This window comes from Galleria mellonella, unplaced genomic scaffold (genome assembly GCF_026898425.1).
Source record: "Galleria mellonella isolate WM207_F2 unplaced genomic scaffold, CSIRO_AGI_GalMel_v1 utg171, whole genome shotgun sequence".
Lineage (NCBI taxonomy): Eukaryota > Metazoa > Arthropoda > Insecta > Lepidoptera > Pyralidae > Galleria > Galleria mellonella.
In genome coordinates, this window is record NW_026442014.1 from 2,336,053 (window position 1) to 2,354,888 (window position 18,836).

Consider the following 18,836-nt stretch of genomic DNA (forward strand, 5'->3'; position numbering starts at 1 on the left):
TGTCATCCTCATTGGCTACAGTCTTTCTAATCTATGTTACTTGCTCTGTGTTAAGTACGGCGTTTGGCGCGCCTGTAAACAAAGTTAAATATTTTTTTTTGTTATTTTACTTTGTTTTCTTGAAACTTAAAATGATTTTGTGACGCGCGGTGATAAACAAATTTTGTCAATAAAGTTTTATATAAATATTTTTTTAAAATGGAAGAGGATATAATTGAAGAGGACGTGGACGGTTCAATTCATAGTATTCATGTGCGCAATTTCTTTTGCCATGATAATTTGGAGATTACTATGAATAAAAATGTGAACTTTATTGTTGGGCGCAATGGAAGCGGAAAAAGTGCTATCCTGACCGCCCTCGTCGTCGGTTTAGGAGGCAGAGCTTCTGTTACTAACAGAGGCAGCAATTTACACTGTAAGTTATCAATTTTAGCAAGATTGTGCCCAGTGAATTCTCTTAGGGGCGGTTGTTAAAACTAAGGTGTATGGATAGGGGCTCTATTAAGCCTAAAACTACACTGAAGGAGCCCTATTCTATAATAGACTTATAAAAGTGGGGTTATTGTGACTTAAAAATTCATCAAAATTTTACAAGTTCTTGGTCCATAGCGCCCTTAAGGGTATAATGTAACTAAAATTATAATTTTTTATCTTGTGTGGTAAATTAATGATAAAAATAAAAAAATATATAGTATGACATTCCTGTCATGACCGCTACATGGTACAATCCACATCAAAACATCGACCAGAATGGAACAGGTATATAGGTACTATTTACCTGCCCAGGTTTTTTCATTGTGTTGAGTCCCGATTGTGTATTTAAAATATGTGTGAACAATGCAAAAGTTTAAAATTAAGTAATAAAAAAGATCATTAAAACCATTGTGGAAAATTAAATAAAAAATATGGTTTTTATATGTATCTTAATATTTATTCAATTTTATAGACTGAAAAAATTTTGTAATATAACATCTGGTTTTATTGTGTATGGTTAGATGAGTATTATTTTAATTTTTATTTATTTATACAACTTAGAATGGTAAACAAGCTGATGGTCCACCTGATAGTGGTAACCGTCACCTATAGACATGAGCAGTACCATGCACATAACAGAGTATACTGTTTCGCCCATGATACCCCCCATGCGTTGCCATTCCTGAGGACTCAGGTGTTATTCCTCTGTACCCAGTAAATTCACGCCATATCCCACCCTTCAAACCGAAACACAGCCATGCAAACACAACTGCTTCATGGTTGAAACACGAATGGGACAGAGTACCCAAGCAATTGATTTTTGTACAAAGTCTCCCTCTGGTACAATTATTTTAAATGAAATGGTAACTTCTCTTGTGCTATTGCTGTAAGCTGTTGAGGTATTACTTAGTATGATATGTTACTATTTTATTTTTATTCATTAAAAAGAAATATAAACTTCATAGGTATAATCTTTATTATTAAGGGGTAAAGTGATTGTTAGTAATGGGGATTAGTAACCCTTATCTTAATAATATACCCTATCAGGTTAACCTTCACATGGTTCCCTCTGGAAACCATCACGATTGATCCATTGGTGAATTTGACGATGGACTAACTGATCTGCTTCATATTCACTTCTCATCCCTCACTGGTGCCTCTCCAGTGTATACTGATGGTGTGGGCGGGATTACCATTCCATTACCATCATTAAAAAAGAATCTTTATTATTTCAGCTTTTATTAAAAAAGGTGCTAATTCAGCTACAATAGAAATAAAAATAAAGAATAGCAGTGAAAAGGCATATAAACACAATCTGTATGGAGATTATATTACTATTGTAAGGCATATCAATGCTTCTGGTGGCTCCAGTTACAAAGTCAAATCTGCAACAGGTAACAAATATATATTTATGGCCTAAGTGACATATTTTTTAAATAAATAAAAACTTTATTTGCAAAGCTTCTATTCTACCTAACTTATCCATCACTTTTGTAATAAAATGGCTGTTTTTGCTACAGTTTTATTTTCATAAATCTGTTATCTTCTGTTTTCATAGGTTCAGCTCAACATTTTTTTTTTTCAATTTATCCACATAATAATAAAAAAATTAATGTTTGTATAGTTTAAGCTGTGTGTCAATATATCAAGAGTATTGAACAAGCGTTTTATATACCTATGGACACTTCACATTTTAGTAATATTTTCTGTACTTAATAATTGTTAACTTAAAAAAAGGAGGAGGTTCTATCTTTCCTGTATATTTATTTTTTAGAATAAATATTGCATAATGGATAATTGTGTTATAGAATAGCATTGCTTAATAAAGGTACCAGGTTTAATAACTGAGAAACAATCTTTTCTAAATTGTTTTGGGTCTAGATGTATTCAGTTTTGCTTGCAGATGTTCGTTATTTGGTTCCACATACCACAGGGTATCCTAGCTTGAGGACCAGGTCATTGTTGTAATTGTGTAGCACTTTTTATAAAATACAAAATTAATATAATATTTTACATGCTTGATATTTTTATAGGTGAAGTAATATCATCAAAATTTGAGGAAGTGAATGCTATAATACTAGCACATGACATACAAGTGGACAATCCCATATCAGTACTTAATCAGGACGATGCCAGAAGCTTCCATGAGTCAGATGCGAAAAAGAAGTACTCATTATTCAGGAAGGCTACAAACTTGGACCAGACTGAAACCAACTACATTAGAGCTCTGGAGAATTGCAATAAGGCTGTTAACATATGGAATAGGAAGAATGAGGTGAATATTAACCCACTAATAAAAAATCACTTTTATTATAGCTTTTTTGTATACTATGAAAGTAGCAAACAAGCATACAGCCTGTCTGATGGTAAACAGTTACTGTAACCTAAATAATAATTTATCTGTACTAATAAAGGCAACCATGTACAGTAAACGCAGTGAAGGATGACCCTCCATTAGATGGAGTGACGACCTGAAATGTGTTGCAGGGAGTCAGTGAATGCAGGTGGCTCAGGACTGTTCTTTATGGCAGTCTATGGGGGAGGCTTATGTTCACCAATGGACAGATAATGGCTGAAATGATGAAGAATATTATAAAGAGGAAAGATATTCAATAGATAAACTCAAAAACTACTTAACTGATTTTAATAATTCTTTTACCTATAGAAACATATATTATAAGTAACATGTGGTATAAGTTATCTTGTGCTATTGACAGGATAAGGGTTGAAGAGTAATCAACCAAGAGTTGTTTGTATGTAATATTATATTTTTTTTTTTGGTCTTTTGTAATTCTATAATTGTTTGTTGCCATTTTAGTTTTGAATTAAAATTGGAATTAACAATTCTATCCAAGTCCCACTATATTTAGATTATATAACCAGTAAACTTTGGTAAGGAGAACATAACTCTAATAATATTTTTTAGGCCTGTATCGAGTTAGAAAAAGAATATAAGAAATGGAAACAAAGTCATGAACAGCTGCAGTCTAAAGATGAGATTGAAGCCAAGAAACTAGCTCTTCAGAATGAATATTACTGGAGTGAGATTGCCGACTTCGAGCGTGAGGCGACATTGGTACAGACGCAGTACGACAAGCAACAGGAGAAAATTAATAAGCTGGCCGAAAAACTGAACAAGATGAATGAAAATTTTGGCAGTGAAACAAATGTAATCGAGTAAGTATCTAATAGAATTAATTACATTTTTTAATAAGATGAAAATGAAGAGGAATCCCAGCCTGTGCTACCAGTACGCTGGTGATTAATAGATAATAGAGGATGATGAGGTCAGGTCAGTTGATCCATCAGTTAATCGTATATTGGAGTTACCTACCATATAGAGTTAACATCTTGTGGATTTTTTTTAAACGGGTGGTAATGGAATGGTAACCCGCCCGGGCTATCGTTATACACTGGCGGGGCACTAGTGGAAGATGATAGGTGAGAATGAATGCAGATCAGTTGGCCCACCATGATGAATTTGGCAAAAATTAACTATAATGGTTTCCAGGGGGAACCGTGTGGAGGTGGACTTGAGAGGCTATATTGCTAACAATGGGGCTGTTAGACTTCATTACTAACAATCCCCTTCCCTCTACCCTGTGGATTATTAATAGTATAAGGATGGGAGAATATAAAGTAGTTATTTTTTATTTTTATTTTTTATCAGTACATTGAAATCTCAACTGGATGAAAAGAAGTTAGAAAAGACAGCACTAGAACAAGAGCTTCGCAATTTGGAAAGCGAGGTCCGTGAAACACAGGTTACGTGGAGGACAGCACAGCATGCTGTCACCAATCACACCGAGTTGCTGAACAGGGAGAAACGGAAAATCGCCGACATCGAGCAGGAGATCAGTAATATCGAGTAAGTTTTTTTTGATGGATGATAATGGAATGGCAACCCCGCCTGTGCTATCGGTATACACTGGTGGGGCACCAGTGAGGGATGATTGGTGAGGATGAAAAGGCAGGTCAATTAGTCCACCGTGACGAATTCCACAATGGATTAGTCACGATGGTTTCCAGGGGGAACCGCGTGGAAGTCGATTTGATAAGATATATTGATAGCAATGGGAATAGAAGTCTGCATTACTAACAATCCCTTCCCCCTATATTGAGTGAGATAGATCCAACTATGATTAAAAATATATTTGTGACTTCAAAAGAAGGAAATTCTCATTTTGATTGTTTTTTTTTTTATGATATCTTTGTAAAGTTTGAACCAATTTTGATAATTCGTTTTGCATTTGATAATGATACTGCAGTGTCGGTTACATAATAATTTTGTTATGTTTAGAAGTTAGTTACTTTTTGTGGAACAAAATCTCAAGTGATTATAATGTATATTATTGTGTGCTGATATTATAAGAATACATAGAGGTACACCTCCTTTTCATCTTAGGAATTTCTGAAGAAGCTAGTTTTCTTCTGACCACATATAATACCGTAGTGCAGAAAATGAAATATTCAAAATAGTATACTAAGATTTCTGGCCAGGATCTGGACCCAGTAGTTTGGAATATACTACATTTACTGCAGCGGCCAGCAATTGAGGCATTGATGGACGAACGTGCAAATGTGGGCCGAGGCATAGCCGAGGCACACATACGTGAGTCCATCCATGCCTAGTTGTGGCCGAGGTTTGTATAGTACTTTTCTCAAACAATGCGCAGAAATCAAAAAGGCAAAATTTCGTTTTAGGTTCAATGACGAATAACGAACAATAATAATTTTTCACGCGCCATAATGTTCCTTTGTTTTTTTAATAAACAGTTTTCTATTTGCAAGTCAGTTCGAAAATTAAATAAAACCTTTTACTAGATACCTCCTTGGTAGTCATGTTTCAAAGTAAAAGGTCGTTCCATTTTTAAATTACAGGATAGGTATGAGTTTACATAGTAATTTATCTGGCCGCAAAACATGACAGATATGTATTATCATACAACTTTTGCCGGCCGCTGCCCGCATGTATCTGGCCAGTACAGCAATTTTGATTTATCTCGAAGAAGATTGTCAAAATAATGCTCAAATTTCCAAGCATGTTTGAGAAAAAAATATTTTTGTTTAATTGTATTACAGTTCTTGTTCGTGTGTTAAAGGATGGGTGGTGCGACTAGTAATGTTTTGTGATTTTGTTCGGTAATGTGAATGCAGCGCGGGCGAGGCGGCGGCGGCGCGCGCGTCGCTGGAGGCGCGCTTGTCCCGTGCGCAGGAGGCGGCGGCGGCGCGCGCGCGCCTGCACACGGCGCAGCACGCCGCCGACCAAGCGCGAGCGCACCACGCGCATGCGCGAACACGCGCCGACGCCGCCGCCGCCGACGCGCAGCGCCACCGGGCCGAGCTCAGTTAGTATTCACTTTCAATTTATTTTTAATTCGTATTTGACAATGATTTAAACATCATCACTCGCTAGCTACGACTTTGACTGCTCCACCAGATAAACTTGTTTATATTAATTTGTATATTTTGTACTATTTATGAAAAACACAATTTTTTTTTTCTGATATTATGAATTACAGAACTCGTCGCTCAAAACTTGACCGTTGTCCTCCTCCAGTGACCCCTCTTGGCTTTGTATAGAATTATAAGTCTGTTTTGTTTTAGTTTCTTAGTTAATTTCCGTTTTGTGATGTAGGTCTTGTGGGCCGATATTTTACCTCAGAACACTACTAAAACAACATTTATTTAATTCCTACTATACAATTTAAAATTCAATACAATTCATGAATAAACAATAATCAATATTACTTTTGTATTATATTTAAATTGTTACAATCAAATTATTTTTATCCAATTTACCACATACAAATCATAAATTTATTCACTTATTTACTCACAGATTGATATCAAATATTTTTTTGGTGTTTTTTTCAAAAGTGCCAATCGACAAATTTAATCTTTTCATAGTGTAGGTAGATGTTAATGTTACCAAAATTATACAAAATAAAATATATAAAATAATAATATATATATATATATATATATATATATATATATATATTGTCATGTGTTAATTTATTATTGTTGTTGACTGCGCGCAGAGAAGCTGCGGCAGCAGCTGCGCGAGCTGGAGTCGCGCGGCGGCGACTCGCTGGCCGTGTACGGCGCCGCCATGGCCGAGCTGTGCGAGCGCGTGCACGCCGCCGCCGCGCGCGGACACTTCTCCGCGCCGCCGCGCGGGCCCGTCGGTCTGTACGCACACTTATCACTACAGCGTTTCATTACAGCTCAATCAAAATTGAAAGGATGCTCATTTTATATCATTATTTGTGTAACTTTAAATATGTCACAATATCATAATTGTCTTAAGCATACATATATCAAGTATATATAAATATGTTGTATATATGTACATGTATATACACCTAGTAAATTGCTCAGTTTTATGAATGAAGGCAAACATTCAGTTTTTCATATCGATGTAAAATCTTATTTCTCAAGTTAGACCAAAGACAAGAAATACGCAATTTCATCAAAATTGGTTAAGTGATTATGGATTAATATGAACGAACATTGTTGATGAATGTGAACGAACAACCCATGAACGGTGATCAATTCGGTCTTGTGAATGTGGCTTAAAATTTGTATATTATGTATTTTGTTGTTTAGGTGCTTACCTGAAAGTGAAGCAGAAGGAATGGGGCGGCGTTCTAGAGAACATCCTCGGCAACTCCATTCGGACGTTTTGTGTCAATTCACCAGAAGACTCCCGAAAACTATTTGAGATTATGGGACAAGTAAGTCAATAATATTAGTATATATGTATATAAATGGCCAATAGGAATTTAATGAATTTACTATGTCGTTACGAATGATTGTTTCTACTTCATCTGGAAGTCTTCTTCAAACTGAGAATCTGTGTTTTTGTCGCAATATCTCGCCCCTCACTGCGGGCCGCAGCTCATAAAACCCGCCAAGAAAGAACTGCTTTAATTGTGAACATATATTGATGAACACCGAGATATTTCATACATATTATAGTAACTATTGTTACTATTTAATATTTAAATATGTTTAAATTTAGAACGCGGAATTGCGTACTTACAAGTAAATTTTGCGTTGTAATAGACAGGTTTTTGCTTCACGAAAAAAAAAAAAGAATTGCGGCTCTGATTAATATTATTACAGAAAGTATACAAAAAAAGAACTTATACCTCTGTTACAATAAAAACAGTTAAAATCAGTTTACGATTGGTAATGTAATTGCGTAAAACAAGTAGATTGGTTTCACAAAAAAAAAAAATCTGACTTTAATTGTGACAAAATGGATTACTTTGATTTAAAAATCAAACTACGGAACCAATTTTTATTAAATTTCTGTGGGAAAAGTAATTTTCCAAATCGGTTTATATATATGACGCAATTCCGAGGTAATAAACATAAAATACAAACGAATTTAGAACATTCTCCTTCGAAATCAGTTAAAAATAAACGAAATGGGAGGCTTCTAACCTATAATGGAAGTTTTTAAAAAATATAGTATAGTTATATTGTCGTGCGCAGGTGTACGGCAGCGCGGCGAAACCGGGCGTGACGTGCAGCAAGTTCCTGGCGGCGCAACACGACGTGCGCGGCCGCTGCGTGCGCGCGCGCGGCTTCTCGTCGGCGCTGGACGCGCTCGACGTGCGCGACCACGTCGTCGCCAACTTCCTCATCGACAACCTCGCGCTCGAGACCGTGCTGCTCGTGCCCGAACACGGTACTCGCGCCTCTGTCTAGTTCTGGGCTTGGGCCAACTAACAACCATACAATTCTAATGTTGAAAAGAGTTGCCCCGTTGAAGTCTTGCCAAGGGATATAAGGTTTTCTAAAAAGTCATGAATAAGTCTTTTTACGTCGGTTATATAATTAATACCTGTAAAAGTCTGTTGTTGCGAATATTGCTTTATTTGTCACATTGGAATGTTTGTTTAAGTACATGTTGAGATTTATATTTATTTATTTTTATTTCACAACAATTTAAACACATATACAAATAAAAAAATGAAAATCAATTTGCATTTGATTTGCATATGTAAAAAAATTTGCTGTGTACATTATTTGTAATGTATGTATACCATGTCGACAGAGGACGCGATCCGCCTATCGGACACGGAGGAGAACGTGCCAGAGAATTGCGCGAAGATCGTGACGCTGGACTCGACGGAGTACTACCCGGCGCCCAACTACCGCAGTTACGGCGGCGTCGCCCGCGCCGTGCGCTACCTACACCTCAGCACCGCCGAGAGGAAGAGGTATGGTGCATCTGTCACACGTCTTATCTCGCCGCTGCAATATATTGCAGATAATATTGCCATATTACTTGTTTTGTCAGCAGTATACAGAACGGGTGGTTTCTTAAAATTATAAAATTAAATTTATCCGGCTCGAAGGGCCAAAAAACGTAACGGTTACAGCCTTGTGTTGTTATAATAGAATGCTAATTTAAAAAAAAATATGATTTAATTATAAAAAATTTTAAAATGGTAGAATATCGTATGATTTTGCTGTCACACTATATTAAGAGATTAAAATATATATGAATGAATGAATGGTTTATTTTCTCTTCACAAAAGGTAGAATAAAGTAACAACATGAGGTACAATTTGATATGAAGACCAATTTTGTGAGGGACTGGTGCTTGCGGTAGGTTTAGAAGAACCTGTGTTACAAGTCACCATAGTCATATAATATTATGTTGACGATTTTAATCGCTACCGTACACTATAATGATAATATCATGGACGTGTATAGAAACCTAAAAGTATCTCTGTACAATTTCATACAGTTTCGCTGTTTTATATCGTGACTGTAAAGTTTTAAGTATTCGCGTTAATGCTACGATGAATTGTGAAAGGGTTAAATTGCAGACAGGTACAAGCAGAAATACAGGAAGCAGAGACGATACTGCGGTCGCTCGAGAGCACCGAGCGGCAGCTGAGCGAGGAGGCGAAGGAGGCGCGCGACGGAGAGGAAAGCGCTCGGCGAGCGCTGCAAGCGCTGCTCGGGGACAAGCACCGCGCCGACGAACAAGCTCGCGCCGCCGCCGCCGCCGTTGCCGCTGCACGCGAGCTACGCGGCGCGCCGCACCTCACCATGCTCGTGCGTGCTCGCATACAGCCTTATTACACCACTACTAAACTAAGGAGTTTATTTATTACGAAATCCACAGCTCTTAAATCTACAATTCTAGTATTATTTTTAGTTCTTATAGCCAGTTGCGTATTTACAATTTATAAAGTATTCCATATTAAGCAGTAAGTGTTTACAAAGGTGAAATGAATGAGTGTTAATGTTTTCATAGTTCATTATCAGACTTTCATCAATCTATTATAAACTTATATTTTAATTTTGTAACTACTAGTTTAACTTCGTAAAATAAGATCGAGAAAGCTCGACTAGTTTCGAGATCAATTCGAGATCCTTAATCACGCGCGGTTGTGGCGCGAGGCCTGCTTGCGTGCTTAACAATGTGTGCTTACGAAACTTTTAATAATAAAACTACTACGAGCATTTTATACCTGAATAGATTTCGATGTATGAGGTATCATTGTAATCCTAACATCATCTTCAGTGATACGGGCTGTTTATTAACAAACAATTATTAATAATTCAGTATACACACACTATTTGAGATTAAAAAAGACAAAAGCTTACTGCTCCTTGTCCCAGTCATGTGATTTACTGATTAATTTATTAGATTTATAAATATTAAACCACATACACACATACAAAAAATACGGTCAAATAAAGCATGTCTTATTAAATCAGTTGAAAAAAAATATATATATATTTCAATATAACAGACAGAGGAGTTGAATGTGTCCAAAGAGAAACTGCGCACGCTGACCGAGAAGCTGGAAACACTGTCGGCAAATGAGTCGCAGTACAAGGCCAAGATTGATCAGTCAGATGTCCAAATACGATCGGTGAAGAACAAATTGACAGCAGCCACCACTCTCTGTAGGACGCTTAATGTAAGTATCCCCCACACTTTTTACCTATGAGATAGTCTGGGGAAGTGTTTTCTAGAATGAAATAGTCTTAATCTTTTAACCACCTGGGTTATATTTATTCGACAAATATTTTTATGACTGTAGAGCCCTTGTCAGATTTATTCCTCAAAAAAAATTTTTTTTTTTGCGTAATTATGTGTTTAATATATTAACAAGAAATAAGTTTACAATATATTAAAATTATGTTATATTTAGAAATGTTGAAGAAACTAAGTACTGATCAGGAACATACCTATACAATGTTGAGGTTAGAATGTACAGCAACTGCTACAAAGTCAAATGGTCATGAACCTTTCCTGGAATTTGAAAGAAAGTAACTTTATTTTACAGAAATATATGACTACACCCAAACAGGGGTCAACAAATGACTAAGAATTATAATAAAGAAACTACACACAATAAATTGAAATATAAATTATATATATATATAAAATTTTATTTTATTATATATATAAATATTTAATATATTGTTTGAATCGAAGCATTTGGCGTTCCATTGTCTCTGCCTACCCTAATGGGAGACATATTTACATACATACATATGTATGTATGTAAATATAAAGAATATAAAATAAAAAAAAAATTAGTCTAGTCAATCTTATATCCGTAATTACTTTATTACAATGAAGTACTTTTTGGTGTTGATTAGGAAGAAATAGAGCAAGAGCAATTGAAAATGGATCGGGCATTGACTGAGCGTGAGACATACAATCAGAAACTGAGCCAGGACAGGTCAAAACTGGCACAAGTGGCGGCCATATTGGAGGAGAAGAGAGCCCACATAGACAAACTGATAAGCGAGGCTGTCAAGCTCTGTCCCAGAGTCGAGAATCCGAGGTAATGTTTGTTTTCAAAGTAATTATATTTGGGACAGGCAAAGAAGCTGATATCCTACCAGTTGGGAAGTGGTGGCAAATATCTTTTTTTCTCAAGTATGCTTGTTACTTGTGTATATTTTACATCATTATTGTTTCAGCCGTTGTTTTCTGTATACATGTCTATCCTATAGACGGTTTCAAGGAAATGTCCTAAGTCACCTATATTCACTTACTCCCTGCAACACATTTCAGGGGGGGGGGAAGGGATTGTTAGTAATGGAGACTGAGAATCCCATTGCTAGCAATATAACCCAATCTGGTCGACGTCAAAACTATCATGGTTAATTTTTGATGAATTCATCATGATGGGCTAACTGGCCTGTTTTCATTCTCACCTATCACCCTTCACTGGTGCTCCGCCAGCGTATCCCATTAGCGCAGGCGGGGTTACCATACCATTTTCACCCATAAAAAAAAACATATATCAGGTCATTGCTCTGTCTAGTGTGATGGAGTGGTCATACACTTCGCCGCCGTGTACCCGGTAGAGATCATGGTCATGGACTTGTATTTTGAGAAAAAATAAAATAGTTTTTGTAGTATTTTGAATTAAGGAAATAATTTTTTCCTTGACTATGCTGAAAAATGCGGACAATTCAAGTGTTACATTCATTACAACTTGCAGTGTGGCCACCTCTTGCTTTCCCTTTGTGTAGTAACAGGTGACTAAGGGAACTTAATTGTCGAGGGATGGCCATTCTATACCGGGACCGACACGGTGAGCTGCAGAATGGACAGCAGAGTCCCTCTTAAAACATCACCAACGGCTAAATACGGTTGCCAAAACGCCTGCCAAACGTAGCGACTACTGGCAATCCCCCCCATGATGATGATTCATTACAATATCTATCTCTGAAATTAGAGGCGTATCATATATTTTTTTTTTCATTTTTCATGAACAGGGAGCGAAGTATCGTGACCAGCGAGCTAAAGAAGACTCAGTTGAAACTGAACTCGTTACGTAGCGACGGTCTGACGAAGGCGCAGGTCGCCGAGAAGTTGTTGGAGGTTGGCCGCAAGTACAAACGCACCAAGAACACGCTGGACAAGCTCAAGTACCTTATCGATGATGTTAGTATCAACTGCTGGCGTTTTAAGACTAGCCACCAGCCCCGGCTTCGCATGGTTTCTTTAAATATAAAATACAGCTCAAGTTTGCTTGGTAATATGGCAGCTTTCTATAGGTGAAACAATTTTTAGTCTTAAATATTTTTGGAGTTATCCATTATAAACCAAAAATTAAATACTTTCCCTTTATAGTATTAATTTAGGTTATTTTTCAAGAGGGGTTTAGCCCCTTAAAAACGACGCATATGTATTTTCAGACTGTCTTTGGGTACAGTTGACAGCTCTGCTCGTATCTTGGAATGGGCATCAAGCGGTTTTTTTAAAACCAGGGGCAAACGAGCATGTGGCTCACCTGATGGTATGTGACTACCGCCACTAGAGTACTATTGCCACCGCCCATGAGTACCCGCAACATCAGAGGAATTGTATAGTCATATGTACCAGAAGGAGACTTTGTACAAAAGTCGTTTGCTTGGGCACCTCTGTTCCATTCGTGTTTCAATCGTAAAGCAGTTGTGTTTGCATGGCTGTGTTTAGGTTTAAAGGGTGGGATATGGCGTGTATTTACTGGGTACAGAGGAATAACACTGGAGTCCTTAGAAATGGCAACGCATGGGGGGGTATCATGGGCGAAACAGTATACTCTGTTATGTCCATGGTACTGCTCATGTCTATAGGCGACGGTTACCACTTTCCATCAGGCGGGCCGTCAGCTTGTTTGCCATTCTAAGTTGTATAAATAAAAAAAAAGCGTTTCTGACGTGAGTCTAATTTAGGGCTTGAAATGGACGCGTGAGTTTTTATGTAATGGCGAATTGACGATCTACCTGATGAAAAGTGGCAACCGTAAATGTGAACAGAATCACAAAATGGGCTATGATGCCCATGGTGCTGTTCATGTGATGCTATTCCTATAAATCGTATATTGCCTTATTTTATATTTATTCTCTGTAACTACTTGGAGTGTTTCGTTTTCTATTTACTTTCTGAGACACTAAATTAATTTTATCTATGATTGTTCACAGATTAAAGCCACAACAGATAAGCATTTGAATTTCTGTCACAAAATGCAAACGTACATCGCGAGAAGAGTCCAGTACTGTTTCCAGTCTATATTGACTTTGCGTGGTTATTCTGTGAGTAATTTAATTTATAACATTAAATTAATTATTCATATTGTTTAAGTATTTTGATTTTCAACTGATTTTAAAGTTCTGAGGCTCAATTATACTGTATTTTTTTGCATATTGTGTTGCCGTCAGTTTTTTAAATATTTTATATTCGTCTGATAAATGCAGGTATTCAATTTATTTATTTTAATTTAATTTATTGTACATAAAATTTACATTGTTATTATTTATATAAAATAAAGATGTACAACAGGCGAGCTTAACTCTGTAAGAATTGTTTTCCATCAAACCTAACGTAATAGTTAGACAAATGCCTGATTTCATTTTGATCATTCATAAACGATATATTTTAATATAAAATTCACACACAAACAAATGTCCTTGTATAATTTTAAAATCATTTGAAATACTCATATAGTTGCATAATAAAAGAGGTGGTTTTAATGAAAACTAGCTTCATATGATATTTGAGTTATACTCGCTCAAAATATAATAAAATATTAGGTACAAAGTGCAATTTCAATTTTATTTGCTTACCTTACTTTTAGCCTCTTTTTGCCCCTTTGTTCTTTGTCTTTTATTATTTTCTACTATTACGCCTTGAATTATTCCTTTCCATTTTAAGGTTGTCTAGAAGAAATCGCTATTTAGCGACAAGAACGCCCATTGTTGCCTCTTTATCTTGCTTTTGTAATCAAGTTTTTAAATTTTTTGAGTATAATCCTTATAATCTGTATAATTCTTTGAGGGAACAAAGTTTTCATTGATTCATTCATCCGGTGGTAAACACCGGCGGGAGTCTTTAGCATTTTGCGCCGTTGATCTTTACCGAGTATGCGGATTTTGTGTGGCCCCACCGTGTTCGTTCAGTGGTACGATTAGCCCGCTGCAGGTGTGGTGCTCGGGGCGGGAGGCGGGCGGGGAGCGTGGTCCCCAGGGTAGAGACGGTAGAGCGGCGCGTGTTGCAGGGCCGCATGGAGGTGGAGCACGGGCGCGGCGTGCTGCAGGTGTGGTGCTCGGGGCGGGAGGCGGGCGGGGAGCGTGGTCCCCAGGGTAGAGACGGTAGAGCGGCGCGTGTTGCAGGGCCGCATGGAGGTGGAGCACGGGCGCGGCGTGCTGCAGGTGTGGTGCTCGGGGCGGGAGGCGGGCGGGGAGCGTGGTCCCCAGGGTAGAGACGGTAGAGCGGCGCGTGTTGCAGGGCCGCATGGAGGTGGAGCACGGGCGCGGCGTGCTGCAGGTGTGGTGCTCGGGGCGGGAGGCGGGCGGGGAGCGTGGTCCCCAGGGTAGAGACGGTAGAGCGGCGCGTGTTGCAGGGCCGCATGGAGGTGGAGCACGGGCGCGGCGTGCTGCAGGTGTGGTGCTCGGGGCGGGAGGCGGGCGGGGAGCGTGGTCCCCAGGGTAGAGACGGTAGAGCGGCGCGTGTTGCAGGGCCGCATGGAGGTGGAGCACGGGCGCGGCGTGCTGCAGGTGTGGTGCTCGGGGCGGGAGGCGGGCGGGGAGCGTGGTCCCCAGGGTAGAGACGGTAGAGCGGCGCGTGTTGCAGGGCCGCATGGAGGTGGAGCACGGGCGCGGCGTGCTGCAGGTGTGGTGCTCGGGGCGGGAGGCGGGCGGGGAGCGTGGTCCCCAGGGTAGAGACGGTAGAGCGGCGCGTGTTGCAGGGCCGCATGGAGGTGGAGCACGGGCGCGGCGTGCTGCAGGTGTGGTGCTCGGGGCGGGAGGCGGGCGGGGAGCGTGGTCCCCAGGGTAGAGACGGTAGAGCGGCGCGTGTTGCAGGGCCGCATGGAGGTGGAGCACGGGCGCGGCGTGCTGCAGGTGTGGTGCTCGGGGCGGGAGGCGGGCGGGGAGCGTGGTCCCCAGGGTAGAGACGGTAGAGCGGCGCGTGTTGCAGGGCCGCATGGAGGTGGAGCACGGGCGCGGCGTGCTGCAGGTGTGGTGCTCGGGGCGGGAGGCGGGCGGGGAGCGTGGTCCCCAGGGTAGAGACGGTAGAGCGGCGCGTGTTGCAGGGCCGCATGGAGGTGGAGCACGGGCGCGGCGTGCTGCAGGTGTGGTGCTCGGGGCGGGAGGCGGGCGGGGAGCGTGGTCCCCAGGGTAGAGACGGTAGAGCGGCGCGTGTTGCAGGGCCGCATGGAGGTGGAGCACGGGCGCGGCGTGCTGCAGGTGTGGTGCTCGGGGCGGGAGGCGGGCGGGGAGCGTGGTCCCCAGGGTAGAGACGGTAGAGCGGCGCGTGTTGCAGGGCCGCATGGAGGTGGAGCACGGGCGCGGCGTGCTGCAGGTGTGGTGCTCGGGGCGGGAGGCGGGCGGGCGGCGCGCCGCGTCGTCGCTGCGCTCGCTGTCGGGCGGCGAGCGCTCCTACTCCACCGTCGCCTTCATCATGGCGCTGTGGGAGTGCGTCGAGCTGCCGTTCTACTTCATGGACGAGTTCGATGTCTTTATGGTGAGTAGTGTTGTGTTGTTTATTTGTTTATTATTATAAAATCCACAGCTATTACAATCAATAATATTTTAGTGTTGACTTTAGTACTCGCAGCCAATTACGGATTTATAATTTATAAAATATTCCTTAATAGCGATCCGCCCCGGTTCCGCACGGGTGCAATGCTGATACTAAATATACCTACCTACTACAGAATGTCCGTATAAACAACGTTTACAGCTTTTGTCATTAGATATAATAAACATGATAAAATACTATAGGGCGAAGCGCGGCCTTCGACGCGCTATTATATTGGCACGCGCCGCCGGCCGGGCCAGTACCGCCGCACCGCTATGTCCTTACATTTTAAATCTGTAATATCTTAGGAAATATTCATTTAAATTACATGCTGTGAAGGGCCATATTGATCTATATTAAACGGACAATGTATTTAAGGTACTTATTCCATTATATTCCATTCTAAATTTCGTATTCTAAAACAAAAAATCCTTTTGTTCAGGACAACGTGAACCGTAAGATAGTGATGGAGCTGTTGGTCGACCACGCGCTCAAGAACAAGAGCCGCCAGTTTGTGTTCCTGACGCCGCAGGACGCGTCCTCCGTCGTCGCCGGGCCGCACATTAGTATACACATGTAAGTGCCACAAAATCCACAGATGTGACCTGATTCAACACAACTTAATGAAAATGCTGGCTACCAGTCCCATTGCTAGCAATATACCCTGTCCGGTCGACCTCCACGCGATTCCCCCTGGAAACCATCGTGCTGAATTTCAGATCTATTCATCATGATGGGCTAACTGACCTGCTTTTCCATTCTCACCTGTCATCTTTCATTGGTATCTCGCCAGTGTATACCGTTAGCTCTGGCAGGATTACCATTCCATTATCATTCATAAAAAAAAAACTGATATTATTTTTAAAGGTAAAGTTCATTTTTTTTTAAATGTAAATGTATAACAGGATTTTTATGACCATATTAAATGAATGAATGATTGTTGGTCGTTTTTGACAATTGTTTCGACATCATTCAAAAGGGGCAGGTATGGCGAAACGAGATGCTGTGCCGTAGAGTGCCATACTTCCCCTGATGAAATCTTCCGGATATATAGACAGATGTAGTACAAGTTTTGTTGAAATTATCATAGTATCACTCTTCAAATGAGGGATGGGCAGCAGCGTCCCTCTTAAAACATCTCTAAAACCCTAACTGCGGTTGCCAACCCGCCTGCCAAGCGTGGCAACTACTGGCAAAACTCTTTTTATGGGGAAGGATTATGTCCAGCAGTGGACAGTTAACTGTTGAAATAACTCTTCAAATGAAATTAGTAATCAATCAGAAAATGCAATTAATTATTCGATTTTTGACTTTTTACTTTCGTTCTTATAGTCGGAGGCATTATTTGTTTAAATTTTCATTAAGTTCTTTTTAAAGGGAGTACAGAAAGTAAGATGTCTTCCTTTAGCGATAAGGTCACGTACTATTTTTCTTGTTTAATTCTGTTTCTAATTTTTGTTTATGCTAAACATTCTACTTTAATTCTTTATTGTTCCTTTTAAAATAGATATATAAAAATCATGCCCACGGAGTCCTTCCAAATCAAAACCAATATATATATATTACTTTTTATTGTAACACATTGTGATTTGTTAATCTTTGTGGGGTGCCTACGATACAGTCTCGCCTAGTGTGGAGCCCGTTGTATCTTGTGTTTGTAACTTTGTGTTTTTTGTCAAATAATAATAATAAAAAAAAATATCCGGCTGTATTAAAAATATTCTTATTGAATTGCAGGATGGCGGCCCCGCGACCCTAATTCTACTGTGGATTTAAGTTACCATTGATACCTTTGTATCCAGTGAGATTTGTACCAGTTTTATTGTTATTCTGTACAATAATGTGAATAATAATAAAGTTATTTTGTTATATATTTTTTATTTATTCATACAATTAAAAAAGTTATCACTACTCCTATTTGATCGAGTCTAATTTATCGGTGATGTTAAGCATCGTTAACAAATTAAAATAATTCGAGACGGGTAGTTCAACCTCCGCCATGTGGGGAGAAAGGGATTGTAATACATTTAGTAATATTAGAAATTATATTAGTAATACACCTTATCAGGTCGACCTCCACGCGGTTCCCCCTGGAAACCATTGTAGTTAATTCTAGTGAAATTCGTCACGATGGGCTAACTGACCTGTTTTCATCGTCGCCTGTCATCCCTCACTGGTGCCCCGCCAGCGTATACCGATAGCGCAAGCGGGGCTACCATTCCATTATCACCCATTAAAAAAAACCGCCATGTTGGATTCAAATTTATTCTGCGAATTGAGTGCTACGTTCACCTCACTTAGAGCCGTCGATGTATAGGTGGTTTTGTTTCTTCTTTGAGTGGATGGCTTCTCTTCACCGACTTCATGAGCGTTGATTATGCGAGGTACACATATTTCCTCTGGTTTGTTAGCTGCTCTGTAGTTCAGTGTGAACTAAAGAATCAAGTCACTGCAATTACCTGCGTTAAGGTGAACGTGGTTTATTCCTTTATCATTTATGTTAAAATGTTTTGCAGGTTATAGTAAATTCTTTGTTTGTGGTGAGAAAATATTTTTTTTATACCACAAAGGTACATACATACACAAAGAAGCATACAGCCCGTCTGATGATAAACGGTCACTGTAGCCTATGAACGCCTACAACACTAGGCGTGTCACGAACGCGTTGCTAACACTGAAGATACCTTAATATACCCTTTTTGAAGGACCCCATACTGTAGTCTCTAAGGAAAACCTTGGTAGGGAGCTCATTCCACAGCCTGAACGTTCGTGGGAGAAAATTTCTTTAAAATCGTAC

The 18,836-nt window shown here is 39.8% G+C and overlaps 1 protein-coding gene across 2 annotated transcripts; it reads left to right on the top strand.

Annotated features, from left to right (window-relative positions):
• The first annotated feature begins 27 nt into the window (after positions 1-27).
• LOC113518084 (structural maintenance of chromosomes protein 6) lies at positions 28-17,910 on the top strand. 2 transcript variants are annotated; one of them, XM_052892879.1, is made up of 18 exons: positions 28-415; positions 1,710-1,868; positions 2,508-2,749; positions 3,401-3,651; positions 4,145-4,342; positions 5,632-5,822; positions 6,519-6,665; positions 7,087-7,214; positions 7,981-8,176; positions 8,546-8,711; positions 9,327-9,558; positions 10,263-10,433; positions 11,122-11,309; positions 12,253-12,421; positions 13,444-13,554; positions 15,782-15,982; positions 16,482-16,615; positions 17,777-17,910. In XM_052892879.1, exons 1-18 carry the CDS (start codon positions 199-201, stop codon positions 17,796-17,798), a joined length of 3,123 nt encoding a protein of 1,040 aa, XP_052748839.1. In that variant the 5' UTR covers positions 28-198; the 3' UTR covers positions 17,799-17,910. The 2 variants fall into 2 exon arrangements, with proteins under 2 accessions (XP_052748839.1, XP_052748840.1); XM_052892880.1 differs by lacking the exons at positions 15,782-15,982; positions 16,482-16,615; positions 17,777-17,910 and adding an exon at positions 14,517-14,787.
• Positions 17,911-18,836: the final 926 nt, after the last annotated feature.

Coding starts and splice junctions, on each gene's coding strand:
- LOC113518084 (XM_052892879.1), top strand. CDS start 199: ATGGAAGAGGATATAATTGAAGAGGACGTGGACGGTTCAATTCATAGT. Junction 3,652..4,144: donor AGTGAAACAAATGTAATCGA/GTAAGTATCTAA, acceptor ATTTTTTATCAG/TACATTGAAATCTCAACTGG. Junction 8,712..9,326: donor AGCACCGCCGAGAGGAAGAG/GTATGGTGCATC, acceptor GTTAAATTGCAG/ACAGGTACAAGCAGAAATAC.